The sequence below is a fragment of the Carlito syrichta genome, unplaced genomic scaffold, assembly GCF_000164805.1.
Source record: "Carlito syrichta isolate Samal-C Ts95f unplaced genomic scaffold, Tarsius_syrichta-2.0.1 Scaffold103930, whole genome shotgun sequence".
In the NCBI taxonomy this organism is placed as follows: Eukaryota; Metazoa; Chordata; class Mammalia; order Primates; family Tarsiidae; genus Carlito; species Carlito syrichta.
Genome location: NW_007048026.1, coordinates 92426 through 110168, shown reverse-complemented (window position 1 = coordinate 110168; position 17743 = coordinate 92426). Strand labels below are relative to the sequence as shown.

The 17743-nt window shown below is 41.0% G+C and overlaps 1 protein-coding gene across 1 annotated transcript in view; it reads left to right on the top strand.

The window, feature by feature from the left end:
- Nucleotides 1-8337: 8337 nt before the first annotated feature.
- The window catches only part of LOC103268135 (FERM and PDZ domain-containing protein 2-like), a gene marked incomplete at its 3' end in the record, with an annotated part of 99589 nt that continues 90183 nt past the window's right edge, over nucleotides 8338-17743 (top strand). Inside the window, exon 1 of the mRNA XM_008065687.1 lies at nucleotides 8338-8685. Coding sequence (XP_008063878.1) covers nucleotides 8661-8685 — 25 coding nt within the window. The remainder of the gene's footprint in view (nucleotides 8686-17743) is intronic.

Below are 17743 nucleotides of genomic sequence, written 5' to 3'. Positions count from 1 at the left end.
TTTTTTTTTGAGTTGGAGTCTCACTCAGTCGCCCAGACTGGAGTGCAGTGGCCGCTCCCGGCCACCACAGCCTCAACCTGCTGGGCTCCAGCGATCCTTCCGCCTCAGCCTTCCAAGTAGCCGGAATTACAGGCATACACTACCACACCCAGCTGATTTTTTGGTTTATTGTAGAGATGAGGTCTCACTGCTCAGGCGGGTCTCAAACCCGCGGGCTCAGGCAATCCACTCACCTCAGCCTCCCAAAGGTGTGGAATTACAGGCTGAGCCACCTTTTCAGCACGTTTGTGTTTCTTGTAGATCCTAGATGTTAGGCCTTTGTCAGACATACAGTTGGCAGTAAAGAAGTATGGGCAGCTGGTTAGAGGAATCCAGAGATTAAATTGGAGAGATACATGTTCTTTGTACATGAATTTGGGATTTGTCAGCCTGTAGATGATAGCTAAAGCCACGGACTTGATGATTTTATGTGGGACATGAGTGTAGAAAGAGATGCGAAGAGGGCTACGCAGATCACGTGAGAGTTCCAGCCACTGGGATGGGAGTGAACAAGATGTGTGCACTCCTACAAGAAGGATAATCAGAATGGGAATTAACGATAATGAGAGGTCTTGGAGTCCTGGAGAGAGCAGGACCAGGAATAATTTCCTTAAACTAGGGCCTGGTATGGGTGGAGGATTTTACATGTAGTGCATGATTCCATCCATACACACACACACACACACACACACACTGGGAAGTGGGGAGTATTATCCCCATTTTACAGATTAAGGACCCCAAAGCATCCCAACATTTAGAGGTCAGAAAGACTAGAAGGAAGTGGGCAAAGAGACAGAAGGAGTGGCCGGTGAGGTAGGAAGAAAGTCAGAAGGGTTTGTTCTAGAATCTAAGGAAATAAAGTGTTTCAAGGAAGAGGTACTGACCAAAGGCTGCTGGCAGGTCAAGAAAGATGAGAATTGAGACCTGACCCTTGGATTTGGCATTCTGGACAAGAGCCCTTTCAGAGTTGTTGGAGGGAAAGCCTAATTTGAGAAGGTTGAGGAGAAAAGAGGTGAGGAAACAGATCACGTAACACAGGGGAGAGGCATAGACTTGACGCTGGGACCACGAAGGAGTTCTTTAACAGTTGATTTCCTTCCTCAGTGAATCTTGAGGATATTGCTCAGCATTGGGAGAGGAGAAGGTGTGACTGTGTCCTCGGAGAGTTGGAGGAGACTGACTAGGAGATGCAGTGGGATCATTGGAAGGTGTGAGGGCCAGTTGTGATCTGTGGCTGTGAGTAGGACCAGTTAGCATAGCATGGGTTTGTGCTGACCTTTAACTTGGTTCAGCTGCTGGACACAAAAGGAAATCAGTGGAAAACCGAATTTCACTAGAGTTGTTCACCCCCCTCATTAAGTAGAGAGGCAGTAGAATTGAGGGTGTATGCAATACACATAGTATGCAGACACATAGTATTTACTGTGTCAGGTAGTGGTCTAATTGCTCTACAGTACTTGCTCAGCTCTCAAACAGACCTGTGAGTAGGTAGCACTATTATCTACATTTTACAGATAAGGAGACAGGCACAGAGAGGATAAATAACTTGCTTCAGGTAGACAAGTCAGTGCATGGTAGAGGCAGGATATGAACCCAGGTGATCTTAGTTGGACAATCCCTGCTTTTAATCACTGTGTCATGCTGTAGCTCACACTTTCAGTTACATGCAGAGGAATGACTTTAGTGATGGGCAATGCAATGGCTCAGGCTAAATAGATTTTTTTTCTTACTTAACATTCCAAGGAAAATGTTCTCAGTGGGTGAATATTGGGGTCCCAGACAGAAAAGGGCTCTACCTACAGCTTCCAGAGTCACTACAATCCTTGCTGCCATTCTGGCATCACTTCCTGTGAGGGCGCTTACTGTCCTGTCCTGCCCACTCTCATTTCATTGGCTAGAACTATGTCACATGCTTCCTAACTGGAAAGGAAGCTGTGAAGTATGGTCTGAATGTGTGTCCAGGAGGAAGGGGAATGCAGATTTTGATGCATGATTAGCAGGAGTTTCTGCCATATGCACCACGGATTCTAAACTGGATAGTGAGGAAAGGAAATACAGGGTGTGTGATGAACAATGAACAAGTGGTTGGGTCCACAAATGGGAGGTCCTGATGGGCACAAAAACTTTCAGACAGGGGGCAATATGAAGGAATTAGCTGGAAAAAATACGGGTTAGTGGGTGGTCTGGGCCTAGGATGTTTGAGAAGTAAATTTCGGAGGTGGTGCAACTACTTGTAATGACAAAGATTAAGCTATGAACACAGGAGTAGATGGCTGAGGTGGGATTTGGAAGGTGAAGTGAGGTCAAGGATGTGTTGAAGTTATAAAGAACCATGGCAGGAGAGACCACAGGGAACCTGGAGCTGACACCTCCAGTGAATAGGAACAGCTCCTCCCTAACTTGTAGGGCCCAAAGCAAGAATACAAATAGATGCTCATATACATTAAACCTAAGTATTTAAAAGTTACAGGTCAAACCACCGGATTTTAAATAAAATATCTGTCTTACCTTGACAAATGTACCCTCATAACCTCCTAGAAGATTAATTGTAAAATGAAAATTTCTGACTCTTTGAATTTTATGGATTTCAAGTCCCGAGTAATGGGCCACTACTCTTCCAGCTTTGCCCTACATTGTGAGGAGCTTTAGGTCCTCACAGCCAAGCTCCAGCCACATCTACACCAAGAGGACAGACCTAGGGGAGAGGCAATCTGCATGGTCCCTAGAAGCTGGTACAGTGCTAACCCAGAAGAGGAACACGGGGCCTGGAGCCGCATGAAGCCTGATCCATAAACTTCTCATCCACTGGGAGAAGACTCTTCAGAGGAAGGTGGAGTGGGCCTTTTTGCCAGGGTCTGAGTAGGGTGCTTCTTTCTCTCCCTCTTTTTTTTTTTTTTTTTAAATTGGAGTCTCACTCTGTCACCCAGGCTGGAGTGCAGTGGCATAATCAAAGATCACTGCAGCCTCAACCTCCTGGCCTCAGCTTCCTGAGTAGTTGGGACCATAGGTACATGCCACCATGCCTGACTAATTTTTTGATTTTGTGTAAAGATGAAGTCTCACTATATTATCTAGCTTGGTCTTGATGAGCAGGTTACTTCTGAAGAGTCAGTAAGTGATGGTGGAAGGTGTAGCATAGCACATTGTCATGTGTTTCCAAGATGCTTAGGTTTTAGAGGGAGGATGTATAAGTGGTTAGAGAAACAAGGACACCTTATATTTTTCCTACATCATATGGAATCATTCTCTGTTGATTTGTCAGAGATCTTTTGGGCTTCTAACTGTGTCAGGCATCATACACATCATAGAAGCACAAAATCATCTCTCAGGTCAGCAGAACCCACAGTACAGCCCTTTGAGGGCAGGACTGTGCCTTATTCGTGGCTGCTCTCTCACAGTGCTGGGCACTTCACATGACTGTTGGGCCAATGCCCGGGTTGTTACTGTTCAGTCCTGTAGGCAGTAGCTAGAGCAGGGACATGCCCTCCAAGTTACCCTCTGTTTCATGAATCAAGCGTATTTTCTGATTTTTTATTTTGAAATAAATATAGATTCACTGAAAGTTGCAAAGGTATTATGGAGAGGGCCATGTCCCTTTCATCCAGTTTCCCCCGATGGTTACATCTGACATAACAACAGTGCAATATCAAAACAAAAAACGGACACTGGTACAACATGTGTATACAGTTCTGCCATTTTATTGCTTGTGTAGATTTGCATAACCACAGTCTCAATCAAGAGGCAGAATTATTCCACTGCTACAAAGATCCCTTCACCATCCCTAACTCCTGGCAACCACTAATTTGTTTTCTAGTTCCATCTTTTGTCATTTCAAGAATGTTACATAAATGGGGTCGTACTGTATGTGACTGATTTAGACTGGTTTTTTAAATTCAGCATGGTACCCTTGAAATACATCCAAATTGTTGCATGCGCCTTTTCATTGCTGAATAGGATTCCATGGTATGGATGTACCATAGGGTTTTGTTTTTTTTTAAATCGTTCTCCTATTGTAAGACATCTGGGTTTGTTCACAATTTTTAGTGGTTGTAAATAATGCTGACAGACAATTATGTACATATTTTTGTTTAGATAGAAGTTTTCATTTTTCTGGGACAAATGTCCAGGAGTTCAATTACTACCAAAACTATGTTTAAATATGTAAGACACTGCCAAACTGTTTTCCAGAGTGTCTGTATCATTTTTTTATATTCCCGCCAGTAATGCATGATGGTCCTAGATTCTATTTAGAATAATAAAACTTTATTATTTTAGATTGAATTTGCAATTTTTGATGCTTTACATATTGGACATATTTTTAATATAAACAAAAAATAAGGGGTCACGTTGACTAATTTTATATGTCAACTTGTCTGGGTCATGTGATGCCCAGGCATTTGGTTAGTTCTTATGGGAATAGGCACTTACTCTGGATATGGATTCATCTTTCCTACATGTAATACTTTTACCAAAACTACTGTCTATGGACTTATAGAATACCTTATTCACCATCATGGTATTCTGCACAGCATTGCTACTAGTCAAGGAAGTCACTTCCTAGCAAAAGGAGTGCAGCAATGGGCTGATGCTCATGGAATTCATTGGTCTTACTATATTCCCCACTATCCTGAAACAGTTGTTTTTGTAGAACAGTGGAAGGGATGGTCTTTGTCTTTTTTTTTTTTCTTTTGAGACAGTGTCTTACTTTATTGCCCAGACTGAAGTGTAGTGGCATAAGCCCACTTCACAGTAGCTTTGACTTTCTGGCCTTGAGTGATCCTCCCATCTCAGCATCCTGTGTAGTTGGGACTACAGGAGCACACCACCAGGCCAGGCTAACTTCTAAAAAAAAATTTGTAAAGACAAGGTCTCCCTGTGTTGCCTAGGCTGATCTCAAACTTCTGGACTCAAGTGATCCTCCCACCTCAGTCTCCCAAAGTGCTGGAATAACAGGTGTGAGCCAACATACTCAGCCTGAAATGGTCTTTGAAGACTAATTTACAACACTACCTAGGTGGCAATACCTTGCAAAGCTAGGAAAGGTTTTTACCAGGAGGCCATATATGCTCTGAATCAGCATTTAATATATGGTGCTGTCTGTCCCATAGCCAGGATTTATGAGTTCAGGTATCAAGGGGTAGAAATGAGAATGGTATTACCCCTAGTGACCCACTAGCAAAACTTTTGTTTCCTGTTCCTACGACTTTATGTTGTACTAGCTGAGAAACCTTAGTTCCAGAGGGAGGAATGCCTCCACCAGCAGACACAATAATTACTCAGTTGAACTGGAAGTTAAGACTGCCACCAGGCTGCTTTGAACTCCTCATGTCTCTGAATCAACAGGCAAAGAAGGGAGTTACTGTGTTGACTGGGGTGATTGATCCTGACTGTCAAGGGGAAATGGAACTACTGCCTCACAAAGGGGTAGGGAAAATGTCTGGAATACTGGAGAGCCCTCAGGGTATCTTTTATTATTACCATGCCCCGTGATTAAAGTTGATGGAAAACAATAACAATTCCATTTGGCAGGGTTACTAATGACTCAGAATCTTAAGAAATTAAGGATATTGTCACCTCACCAAGTAAAGAATCATGACCAACTGAGATGATTAGTAAAAGCAAAGGGGAATACAGAATGGAGTGGAAGAAGGTAGTTATAAATACCAGCAATGACCATGTGACCAGTTACAGAAATGGGAACTGTAATTGTCATAAGTGTTTTCTCATTTTGTTGTGAATATATTTGTGTGTGTGTGTATGTGTGTGTATAAACTGTTTTCTTTTCTCTCTTATTGCTTGTTATATAACCTAATATATATTGACTATCATAATATTTAAACATTGTTAATTTTACATCAAGTATTTAAGTTATGGTACATCAAGAAGAGGAATAAACATCACTTGAGGATTTTACCTCGTCTTCTGGGGAAGGAGTTATGTTTTTAATTGTGTGCATTACAGTAGTATATTAGATGAGATAATGCCTTAGTTGTTGTCTTTGTTTGGAGATTAAGTGTGGTTTAAAGACATTTATATGGGTGTCAAGTAGACAAGAGCTAGACTTTTGATGCCTAATTTTATGTGTTAACTTGGTTGGATCATGGGTTGTGCCCAGATAGTTGGGTAAACATTTTTCTGGGTGTGCCCATGAGGGTGTTTCCCAATGAGATTAGTATCTGAATTGGTGGACTAAGTAAAATAGAATGCTCTCCCCAACGTAGATGGGCATCACCCAGTCTGCTGAAGGCCCAAATAGAACAAAGAGAGAGAAGAAGGGAGAATTTGCACACTCTTTCTGTGACTGACTATTGAGCTGGGTCCATTGGCCTGCCTTTTGACTGGCACTTACGCCCTCAGCTCTCTTGCTTCTCAGGCCGTTGGACTGAGACTGAAAGTAATCACCTGCTGTCCTGGATCTCCAGTTTGTAGATGGACTGTGGAACTACTCAGTCTCCATAATCATATGAACCAATTTCTTATAAATATATATAGCCTTTTGGTTGTGTTTCTCTGGTGAACCAAGGTCATAACTAGCAATTGGTTTTAGTATTGAATTCTACTTAGTTATATACCCCACTTCCAAGAACTCTGTGTAAACCTGAATAAACACAATTTTTTAAAGTGAAACAATTGAATATTTTAAAATATGCAAACTCAAACATTTCAATACTGAATTAGGATTTTTTTTCTCTACTTACTGAAATGTCAGCAGAGCAGCTATAGAAGGCAATTACTGTTGAGTGCTAATATTTTTAACAGAAAACGTGAAGGTGCTGGTGACTTTAATCAGATAAGCATTGACCTGGGTGGCAGGAGACATAGGCGGGGCATTTTGTCCTACTGTGAACCAGCTGCATGACCGGAGAAGTTCACTTTCTCCTTCTGGGTCTCAATTTCACCAATGTGCATGGTTGGCCTGAACAGGTTACTAAATAAAAATAACCTGGGCACTTGCTGAAAATACAGATGTCTCTGGCTCTGCTCCAGAGACTCAGCTTTAGCAGGTCCAGGATGGTATCTGGGAATCTGTATTTTATCAGGTTCCAGGTAGACTGATGAGTTAGACAAGTTTGAGAGAAACAGTACAAGATCATTGAAAGTGTTGTAAAATGTTTTGCTAGCTACCAGTAAATGCCAGAATAGGCAGCTTTAAGGGGGAAAAAGATCAATTTTGTAGACCATTATAAAGTGGATTTTAGTTTCTTTTTTAAAGCAATATAATGAAAAAGGTACTGGGGAAAAACCCCCAAAATGGACAATAATTTCCCTAACTAAATAATGACTCAAAACTCTTTCCCCAAAGCAACCACTATTAAGTTTCTGATAATTCCTTCCAGATAAAGAATATATATACATTTATGCATATATATTCTGGGTTTTATGACCCTAATTATAATATGAGGAATCATACTGTGCTATTTCATATTTTTAAAAAAATTTTCTTGGCAATTCTTAAATGCCAGCACACAGAGATATACCTCCTTTCTTTGCACAGCTGAGTAGTTAGATGTCTACAGTGTCAGCCAGTCACAATTTGTTTATTTAACCACTATTGATGGACACTTTGGTGACTTCCAGATTTTTGTTATTACAAAAATATACCGCAATGAGCATCTTATTTCGGTTGCTTGGGTGAACTTTTGCAAGTATGTCCATGGAGTTATATCCTAGCAGCTGGGTTTACAAAGGGTAAATTTACCCTTTTAATGAATATTACCAAATTCCCTGCAGAGATGTTGCACTAATCTACAGTCTCAACTCCTGGCATATGAGAGTGCTCATTCACCATGCCCTCACCAGTACTGGGTTTCATCAAGTTTTATTATTTTATTTTTTGGTCAAGCAAAAACTTGTATTTTTCTTTTTAAATAAACACTTCTTAGTTTTGACACTTCTATTGATTTAAAGGACTCAAAAGATCTTTTCTTTTGCCCCTACCAACCTCTACAGAGCTATGATCTATTTCTTGCTGTTCCCCATCTCTGCTGATTCCTTTGTGAACCCAGGTACCCAGAGAGTATAAGAATTCCTTTTCACCTTTCTCCAGTAACATTCCTTTCACCTGCTCAGGGGCAGATCTAGGTTAACCTTTCCTAATTATGCCTGTGCTTATTTCTAAGGCCCTGTTGCATGCAGGTCCAAAGTCTGACACTTTGAAAGGGCAAGGGGGACTATTGAGTTGATGAAACTAAGCCTCTGCTCTGGGGCCAGCCCCCTGTTCCTCACAGGGTCCTTTTTTTTGATTGGACTGGGAGATAAAGAGACATCAATATAAAAGCCCCACTAAGCCGCAATCCCATTGCCTTCAGTGTCACCTAATCCAGTTGAGCTCTTACTGGCTCTCTCATGGGTCACGGGCTTTGAGGACACAGGCTGCTGGGGTGTCTGTGCCTGCTAAGGGTCCAGAGACTGCGCTGGGCCCAGGGAATGAGAGTGGTGGCAGGAAAGGGAAGGGGCCTTGTGGACTCAGGTGCTGGGCAGCGAGTGCTTAGTGACAAACAGTAAACAAAGACAGCGGCAACAGCACTGGTGGCAGGCAGCTCAGCATACAGACTTGCAAGAGAGTCTGTTGGAAAGCTGTCCCATGACGAAGGCCTAGACCAGATCACAGAGACTTTCGGATGCAAGCTTTGACAAAGGACACAGGTATTCCTTGGCATCATTCATTTTTCTCCTATAAATCTGGGTCAGGGAAAGGGCAAATCCCTTACTGGATCTGGGTATCGGGAATAAGGATAACACAGCTGGACCAGGCCCTGTGTGAGTGACCTTTGTAGTATTATTTGGGGTATTATTTGTTCCAGGCTTTTGGTTGGACATGATAGACATTGTACTTGCTTTTTAAGCATAAAGAATGAACTCATAAGAGAAGGCATGAACATTAAAATCAGACCAATCCTTGTTTGAATCACTACGTTGCTACTCAGCATCTGTGCAAATTCAAAAAAATATTTTAATTTGCTAGAGATTTAGTTTTCTCACCTATAAAATGAGGATAATAATGACCCATGTGTTACAGCTTTGTTGAGGATACATGGGGTGACATGTGTGAGGCATGTAGCACATACTTGAAGCATAATAATGGCTCAATAAATAATGGCTATCTTTATCTTTCAGAAATATTGGTTAGTACTTAAAGAATATTAGTGATTTAAAGTAAAGAGTCTCAGGCTATGTCCAGTTAACTTCCAGAAAGTATTGGAAAAGAAAAACAAAAGTTAATGATTCACCTGGTTTTATATGTATGCTTAAAAGAAAGAAAAAGCTCAGTTGAGTTTTCAACAGTTTAAACAACTTTTTAAAACTGTGTATCTATTTCTCCTGGCTAAACCTTGTGAATTGCTACAGGCTATCTCTGAAACCAGGTAAATAATTTATTCATCCAATAAGAACTTAATTGGTATCTCGTGGGGTCAAGACAGGGGCTAGATGCTGGGGATACCCCTCTTGGCTCAGAGGATCTTCCAAGTTGTGGGAGCGGGGAAGCGGGAAGAAAGCTGGGCCTGCATGACAACCTGCAGTGATAGCAAGTGCCAAAATGGAGGTGGCATAGGTTTCTGGAAGAGTTGATGCTTGAGGGTGGTTTTAGTGCTGAGTGGGAACTAGCAGGAGGTGAGAGCGGGGGAGTTGAGGAAAGACATCCCAAGCAGAGAAAACACTTGGACAGGTGCAGTGGTATGAATAGGTAAAGCATATTCTGGGAACAGCAGGCAGGTTGGCCTAACTTTAATTAAGTGTGAATGTGGAAATGTGATAAGATAGGAGACTGCAGAGGTGAACAGGGAAAAGCAAGACAGGCCTTCTACGGCTTGGATTTCATTCAGAAGGTCCTAGAGATCCATTGATAATTTTGATGGTAATTCACATCTGGCAGTGTTGCGAATGTAAAGCCATAAGGGGTGTGTCATGATTGCATTTAAATATTAGGAAGATTATTCTGGTAGCAATATGGGTGTGGGATTGGAAGGGATGAAACCTGGAATGATGACAGATGGCCTAACCTCACGGAAAAACAGCGGGATGCGGAGAAGGAGAGGCCTCCCAAGCTGGTGCTGCCAACACTGTGCAAAAACCAGATAAACACACATCTACATAAGTGCATAAGTTCATGATGAATTTTATTGATATAAAGGATGTATATTATACAATTTACAAATAATAAAATATAAATTCATCGTTACAAATTCCATATATCCAATTGATTCTCACAGAATACATTAATTGATTTTTGCTGAATTCTGTACTCTTGGTCAGCCTATGTTTGCAATTGGCCAACAAGTATGGTTCTGACATGAATGTTGATTGATATTTTTGTTTACATTGACAAGAAGAAAATAAAACAATAAAGGTGACTGCCTTAACTTCACTCATTTTCAATGACATGAGTGACTTCTTTGTTGAATCAGAGAATAGTTTTTGAATTTGGAAGTATATTTTCTCAATTTTTGTGTTATTCCTAATGTAACAACTACAGACATAACACATTTTTAGGCTTAATCTTCTTTAACATTTTCTCTGTTACGTTCTCAGTCTAGACAATAAAAAAAATCACCAACAAACCAAGTCCTGAGTTGTAGCTTTTGCCAATTTTTGTGGTATAAATACCACCACCATGGCCCATCACAAGTTCCCGATGTGGTACTCCTGAACATGACATTGGAAGAGATGTACACTAGCACACCGTTATATAATATTTCCATGATAGAAATGCATTTGATTTAAATAAGCTCAAGAACATAGACAAAAGTAAAATTTAGTAATGTGATGAGTTTTGAGTATATTGTTAACGTAACTTACTTAATTGGAGGTTTCTATAACAATTTTTGGTAATGGATGTGTTTAACAGTCAGTTTGCAAAATTCCTGGAAATTTACCAGTTGGATCTTATAGGTCAGTAGGAGCATTTTTTTTCCTTTAGCACATCACAGGATCCAAGAGGCAGACTATTGGAGGTTTCTATAACAATTTTTGGTAATGAATGTGTTTAACAGTCAGTTTGCAAATTCCTGGAAATTTACCAGTTGGCTCTCATAGATCAGTAGGAGCATTTTTTTTCCTTTAGCACATCACAGGATCCAAGAGGCAGACTATATGGAGATGAGAACATGGCAAGTGGGGATGAGTAAAAGGGGCAAAAAAGGAAGAATTAGGATGAATACTAATTTCTCTCTAAGGATGAAGATATCACTCACCAAAATGCTGGACTCTTAGAAAATAGCTTCAGAAAATGATTACAATGAATTCAAATTCAGTACAAAGAAGGCTGAGGGTTATTAGTAGACTTGCAGAGAAGTGACTGGACTTCTTCGAATGCAGACATGATGCTCACTCCTCTGTTAGCAAATCCCTGTGGGGTAGAGATGGGTCTTAGTCTAGAGATGAGACCTAGTCTTTGGGTTCTCAGCATCTAGACTTCCAGGCCTGAATGAACTGAAATATCTTGTCCAATGGGATTTATTTTGGTTAAGTTATTCTACATGAATCTTTTCACTTTTAAAGTAATATTTACATTGCTTTTCTATAAAATGAATGTAATGCAGCTTCCTACAAAGTATGTTTCAAGCCTGAGGGGATATCTGGAAAGTGATACAAACCTTCCTGGAGAGACTCGTTGGGGTTCTCTCTTGTCCGGGTTGCCTCTCCATCAGTCAGGCTCGTTGAACTTGAGGTAATGGAATAAGGAGGTCCTGCTCAAAGGGTCTTGCTGAACCAAAAGTGTGCTCTTCGTGGGCCAAGGAGGTGTTGGCAGTGCATACAGCCTGCATAGGAGCATGAATGGAAACCACCTTGTGGACTAGTTCTCCTCCCTTACTCCTAGTCCTCTTGTCTTGGGTCCTGGTGGTCATCCCTCCACTGTGTGTTATCTCCTGCAGTATCCTTTCATTCATAGCTTCTGCCATTCAGAATAATTCTGACATTGAAGCTTACCTAATAGATAACTGGCCCTGATTTATGACCTCAGTTAATCCTGGGTAGGTCTTTCACCAAATCCTTCCCTTCTGATCCAAGAGATTAGTTTCCCAAGTCCACTGGATTGTTGATCAACTCTAGTTAGAGGTCTTCTTGGTTACCTAACACAGGCTATTCTACCTTCAAATTCCAAGTGGCTGCAGTCATTACCTGACTCACCCAAACTGATGGCACCTAGGGCAGTGCCATGTTTAAATTTTAATGTGCAGATGAATCACCTGACCCTCTTGTTAAAATGCAGATTCTGATTTAGGAGACCTGGAAAGGGCCTGAGTCTGCATTTCTAGCAAATTCTCAGATGATACCATTGTGACTGCTCTGAGGACCATACTTTGAGTATCAAGAACTGGTGTGCAGCCTAGGACAATGCCAACTGCAGTCCTATTGGTGAAGTAATTTCTGCTCTCAAGCCCTAGTTTTGCTGGTTTGTCTCTACTATCCCCTGCCCTCATCATATACTCAGTGTTAATAATAGGAACAGTTAGGGTTGGGCACGATGGCTCACACTTGTCATCCCAGCACTTTGGGAGGCTAAGGTGGAAGGATTGCTTGATGCTAGGAGTTCAAGACCAGCCTGGGCAGCATTGTAAGACCCCATCTCTACAAATGTAAGAAAGTTAGCAGGACATGGTGGCACATGCCTGTAGTCCCAGCTACTGGGGACCTTGAGGCAGGAGGATCCCTAGGGCCCAGGAAGTCAAGGCTGTAGTGAGCTATGATCATCCCACTGCACTCCAGCCTGGATGACAAAGTGAGACCCTGTGTCTAACAATAATAGTAGTAGTAATAAAAATAATATGAATAGCTAGTATTTACTGAGAAATTACCATGTGCTTGATACAATAACTCATGGGATAGATGAGAAAAGAGAATAAGTAACTTGTCTAAGGTAAGTTGTGGTCATTCCAGCTCTGACCTCAGAGCCTGTTCTTTCAGTCACTATGTTTTGCTATCCCCATCTCCCTTTAGAGTTTTATAGTTCCTGAGATGTCTGTGTTGTTAGCTGCTTTCCTCCCAGAGGTCTCTTCTTGAGACTGTTGTCTAACTCCTGTTCCCCAGGCTTGGTCTTCTTTTTCCTTTTGGCCATTTGCAGCTCTCTTGTTTATTGCACTCTTGGTTTTTTCTTGCCTCAGTCATAGTCCTCCTTATTATAACCCAACAATGTTGGAAATAGAGTAGGTAGTGAAGAAAAGCAGGAAGGAGATGTGTAGGGGTGGTAGACGTGCATAAGGACCAGTTCCTGATGGGCTGGTACCAAATTTTGGAACTAAGCTGTCAGAACTTAGTCTTTTATAGATTAAAGAGGTATGAAAAAGTGTCTGGCTAGGTAGGAAATGTGTTGGACAATTTAAAAAGTGCATCTAAGAATTTCATTTCTTTCTTTTGTTGTTGTTGTTTTTTGTTTTTTGAGAAAGCAGGATTTATTAAGAGTACAGAAAAGCTCCCAGAGTGGGAGGAGACCTGAGGGGGTTGCCCTCATTTATTTCTTGTATCAGTATCCTTTTTGTATGATGCTGGTCCACAGAGTATAGGCAACTCCCAACTTACTCACTTACTTATTTAGTTATGCAGCCAGTGGGGGAAGAAGGAGCTCCAGGCTGGAGTGTCCCCTCACAGCCTGGGTAAGGGCAGGAGATGAGAGGGTTGTGGTGCATTAAGATGTGGGGAAAAGGCCATGGGGCAAAGGAAAATGGGTGGAGATTAGTATGGAGGGGTGAGCTGGAAGACCTGTAAGCCTTGTTCGGGGTCTGGACCAGCCTTTTGGAGGATAGGAAGCCACTTAAAGTTTTAACGTGAAGAAGTGACATGGTCAGATTCATGTTTTGGGAAGAGGACTCTACAGGATAGAGAATATGTCAGGGCAGTAGCAAGTCTGGGATGGAGGAAACCATTTGGGAGGATGTATGATTGTCATTAGGTGTGAGATGCTGGTGGTTTTGACCAAGTCAGTGGAGGTGGGACTGGAGAGAAACAGATGGATTTTAGAGAGATTTTGGAGGTGGGATGGGGGAGTTGAGGGACGGGAAGGTAACAAGAATGCTGCCTGAAGATTGGACTTGAGTGGTTAGGTGGGTGGAAGTGCTATTTACTGTATTTGAATAGGGGAAGTTGGAGGAGGAAGAGTTGGAGGGGAGGTGAATTCAGTCCTGAGCAACCAAGGGGGTTGTCTAGAAGGCAGCTGTGGACACCAAGTAGAAATAAAGAGAAGAATCTGAGCTCGAGGCATGGCTTTGGAGGCGATGGGCTGACAGGTGGTAGCTTTGGAGCCTATAGAGCGATTCAAGGAGGGGGCAGAGCAGAGAGAACCCTGAGGACTGCTGACACTTGGCATTGATTTTACTCATTGTTATAATGGCATGGAAAACATTTCTGAGCACACACCTTTGTCAATTACATTCTTAGAGTCAATTCCCAGAAGAGGAAGAATTTGGTGGGAGGAATGGACATTCCTTGGCTCTTGATACCTATTGTCAAAATGTTTTATAAATCAGTTGCCCCAAATAGGCTATGCTTGGGTAAGGTCTCTGAGAGGAATGGTTTCATTGCAACCTTATGAGCACTGAGCACTCAACATTAAAGACAGCTGGATGGTTGAAAAATGGGACTTGTGATTGTTTCCATTTGCATCTCTTTGATTACATGTAAAGGTGGACAGTTTTCCATATTCTTTAATCATGAATTTCAGTTTCTTTTATGATTTTTCTTCATCTCACTTTCTTAACTATCTACTGGTATTGGGCCCACAAATTATTTCTCTCTCTTTAGACAGAAATAGTCACTTTAAGTTGGGCCTTCATCCCTGTATCGTACTTTGTAGAGGAGGGGTATCTGGGAAATGAAGCCCAAGAAAGGAGCTTGACTGGAATCCTTTCTCTAAAATCTCTCAGAATGGGGTACTGGAAAATGCCTCGCTCTGACCCTTGGTTGTTCTTACAGATTTCCCATCTGTGTTAAAGTGAGATCTTTTGAATCTGTTTAGCATGATACACAATTAAGGACTGTCTTTTCACCAACAATTATTTTCAGTGGTCTACTCTACATGGATTCATTTGGCTGAATGAAACAGCTTCACCTCTAGAGGAAAATTAAGCAAAGCAATCACTCTTGTCACAAAGTGACAAGATGACCCACTTTTCAATCTGGATTAGGTTTGGGACTCACAAACAGCCCTGCCATGCCTGGGTCTCCTCAACCAAAGGTTCATCCCTCAGCTGTTCCTGCAGGGGTAGAGGGGACTACACTCTCTGTGATTAGGGGACCCTTAGGCCTGTCTCTTGAATTCCTCTAGAGTTTAGTAGCCACTTGCCCCACCACTGGCCATCCTTATACTGGTCACTTCCTGTAATATCTATGTACAACTCCTTCTGTGTTGCTGCTTCCTGTACATCTAGCAATGTTCCCAAGGAGATAGAGAATTGGCATTGCTTAGACTTGGTGAATGCCTGATCTCAATCTTGATCGATTACTCTAAAATAATCTACACTGATTTAACTTCCATATTAATGGGGGAGGGGCGATTATGAGAGGGCCTGATCTATAGATCTCACCTTGTAACATCAATTAATTAAATTTTGACCATCTGATAAATTTTCATTACTGTTTTAATTTGTTCTCTCTGATTTACTAGAAACATAGCAAATCTTCTCAAATATTTATTGAATAGTTGTATTTTTTCACCTAGTTATTTCTTAACTTTTAACTTAAATTGCCATTGTTATTTCAAATTGACGTGTAAATAGTAATCTTTTCACCATTATATATGTTTTCTCCCAGTCTGTTTCATATATTCATTTACATTTTATTTTCAAATATAAGTAATAGGAATTTGCAAAGACAGTACAGAGGAACCCCCCGTATTCTTCCCCCAGTTTCCCCCAGTGATCACATCTTACTTAACTATTGCACAATATCAAACCCAGAAATCTGACATTGGTATAATGTGTGTATAAAGTTCTATGCCATTGCCATATAACACTATGCCAATGTTTTAAAAGCTATACACATTTTAACATATGTGTAGATTCACATCACCACCACCACAATCACGATTCAGAACTATTCTATTGCCACAAAGACATCCCCCATGCTACCATTTTATAATCACTCCCTGCCACCCCCACAGCCAATCACACAATATGTGGCAATTCAAGACTGGCTTTTTTTTTTTTTTTCCACACAGCATAATACCCTTGAGATCCATCCAAGTTGTTTGGTGAGTAGTATTCCATGGCATGACTATGCCACAATTTTTTTAGCCATTCACTAGACAAAGAACATTTTGGTTGTTAACAACTTTTGACTATTACAAATAAAGCTGCTATTACAAATAAAACATGACATTCACACACAGATTTTTGTTTGGATATTAGTTTTCACTTCTCTGGGCTAAGTGCATAGAAGTGCAATTACTGGATTGTGTAGTAAAAGTATGCTTAGATTGTTTTTAAAGAAACTGACAAACTATTATCTAAAGAGGCTATACCATTTACATCCTCACCAGCAACATATTCAAGATCCATTTTTTCTGTATCCTCACAAGCATTTGGTATTGTCCTGCTTATTTTTCCCTGTCTTATAGGTGGGTAGCAGTATCTCATTATAGACTTCATTTGTCTGCTCCTTATTGGAAACATCTTGTCATGTGTTTATTTGCCATGTGTATATCTTCTTCAGTGAAATACCTTTCTATGCCATTTGCCCATTGTACTAATTAGATTGTTTGCTTTCTACTGTTAAGTTTTGAGACTTCTTTATATATATATCATGCATATGAGCACTTTCTATTAATCCCTACACCTAAATCTACTTCTAGTCTCTATAGATTTGCTTATTCTGGTCATTCCATAGAAATGTAACTACACAATATGTGGGCATTTGTGTCTGGCTTCTTTTACTTAGTATAATGTTTTCAAGGTTCATCCAGGTTATAGCATGTATCGGTACTTTGTTTCTTTTTATAACTGAATAATATTCTGGTGTATGGATGGACCACATTGTATTTACCCATTTATCTCTGGGTGGACACTTGTGTTTACCCTTTTTGGTTATGAATAATGCTACTATGAACATTCACATATATTCTTAGAAATGTCTGTGGAAGCCGGGCTCAGTGGCTCAGCCTGTAATCTCGCACCTTTGGGAGGCTGAGGTGAGTGAATTGCCTGAGCCCTCGGGTTCGAGACCCACCTGGGCAGCGAGACCTCATCTCTACAATAAATCAAAAAATCAGCTGGGCTTGGTAGCACATGCCTGTAATTCCGGCTACTCGGAAGGCTGAGGCGGAAGGATCGCCAGAGCTCAGCAGGTGAGGCTGCAGTGGCCGGGAGTGGCCACTGCACTCCAGTCCGGGTAACAGAGTGAGACTCCAACTCAAAAAGAAAAAAAAAAAAAAAAAAAAGAAATGCCTATGCAAGTTCTTTGCCCATTTTGAAATTGGATTGTTTGTGTTTTTGTTGTTGATCCTAGACCCTTATCAGATAGATGACTTGCAAACATTTTCTACCATTCTGTGGATTGTCTTTTCACTTTCTTGATAGTGTCCTTTGATGCAGAAAATGCCTTGGTATCTGTTGTTCACTGCTCAGTCCACTGGTTCTTTTCTTAGTAATCTTTATTCTGCTATTGAATCCACAAATTGAGTTTTTATTTATTTATTTATTTATTTATTTATTTATTTATTTTAGAGTTGGAGTCTCACTCTGTTGCCCAGACTGGAGTGTAGTGGCCGCTCCCA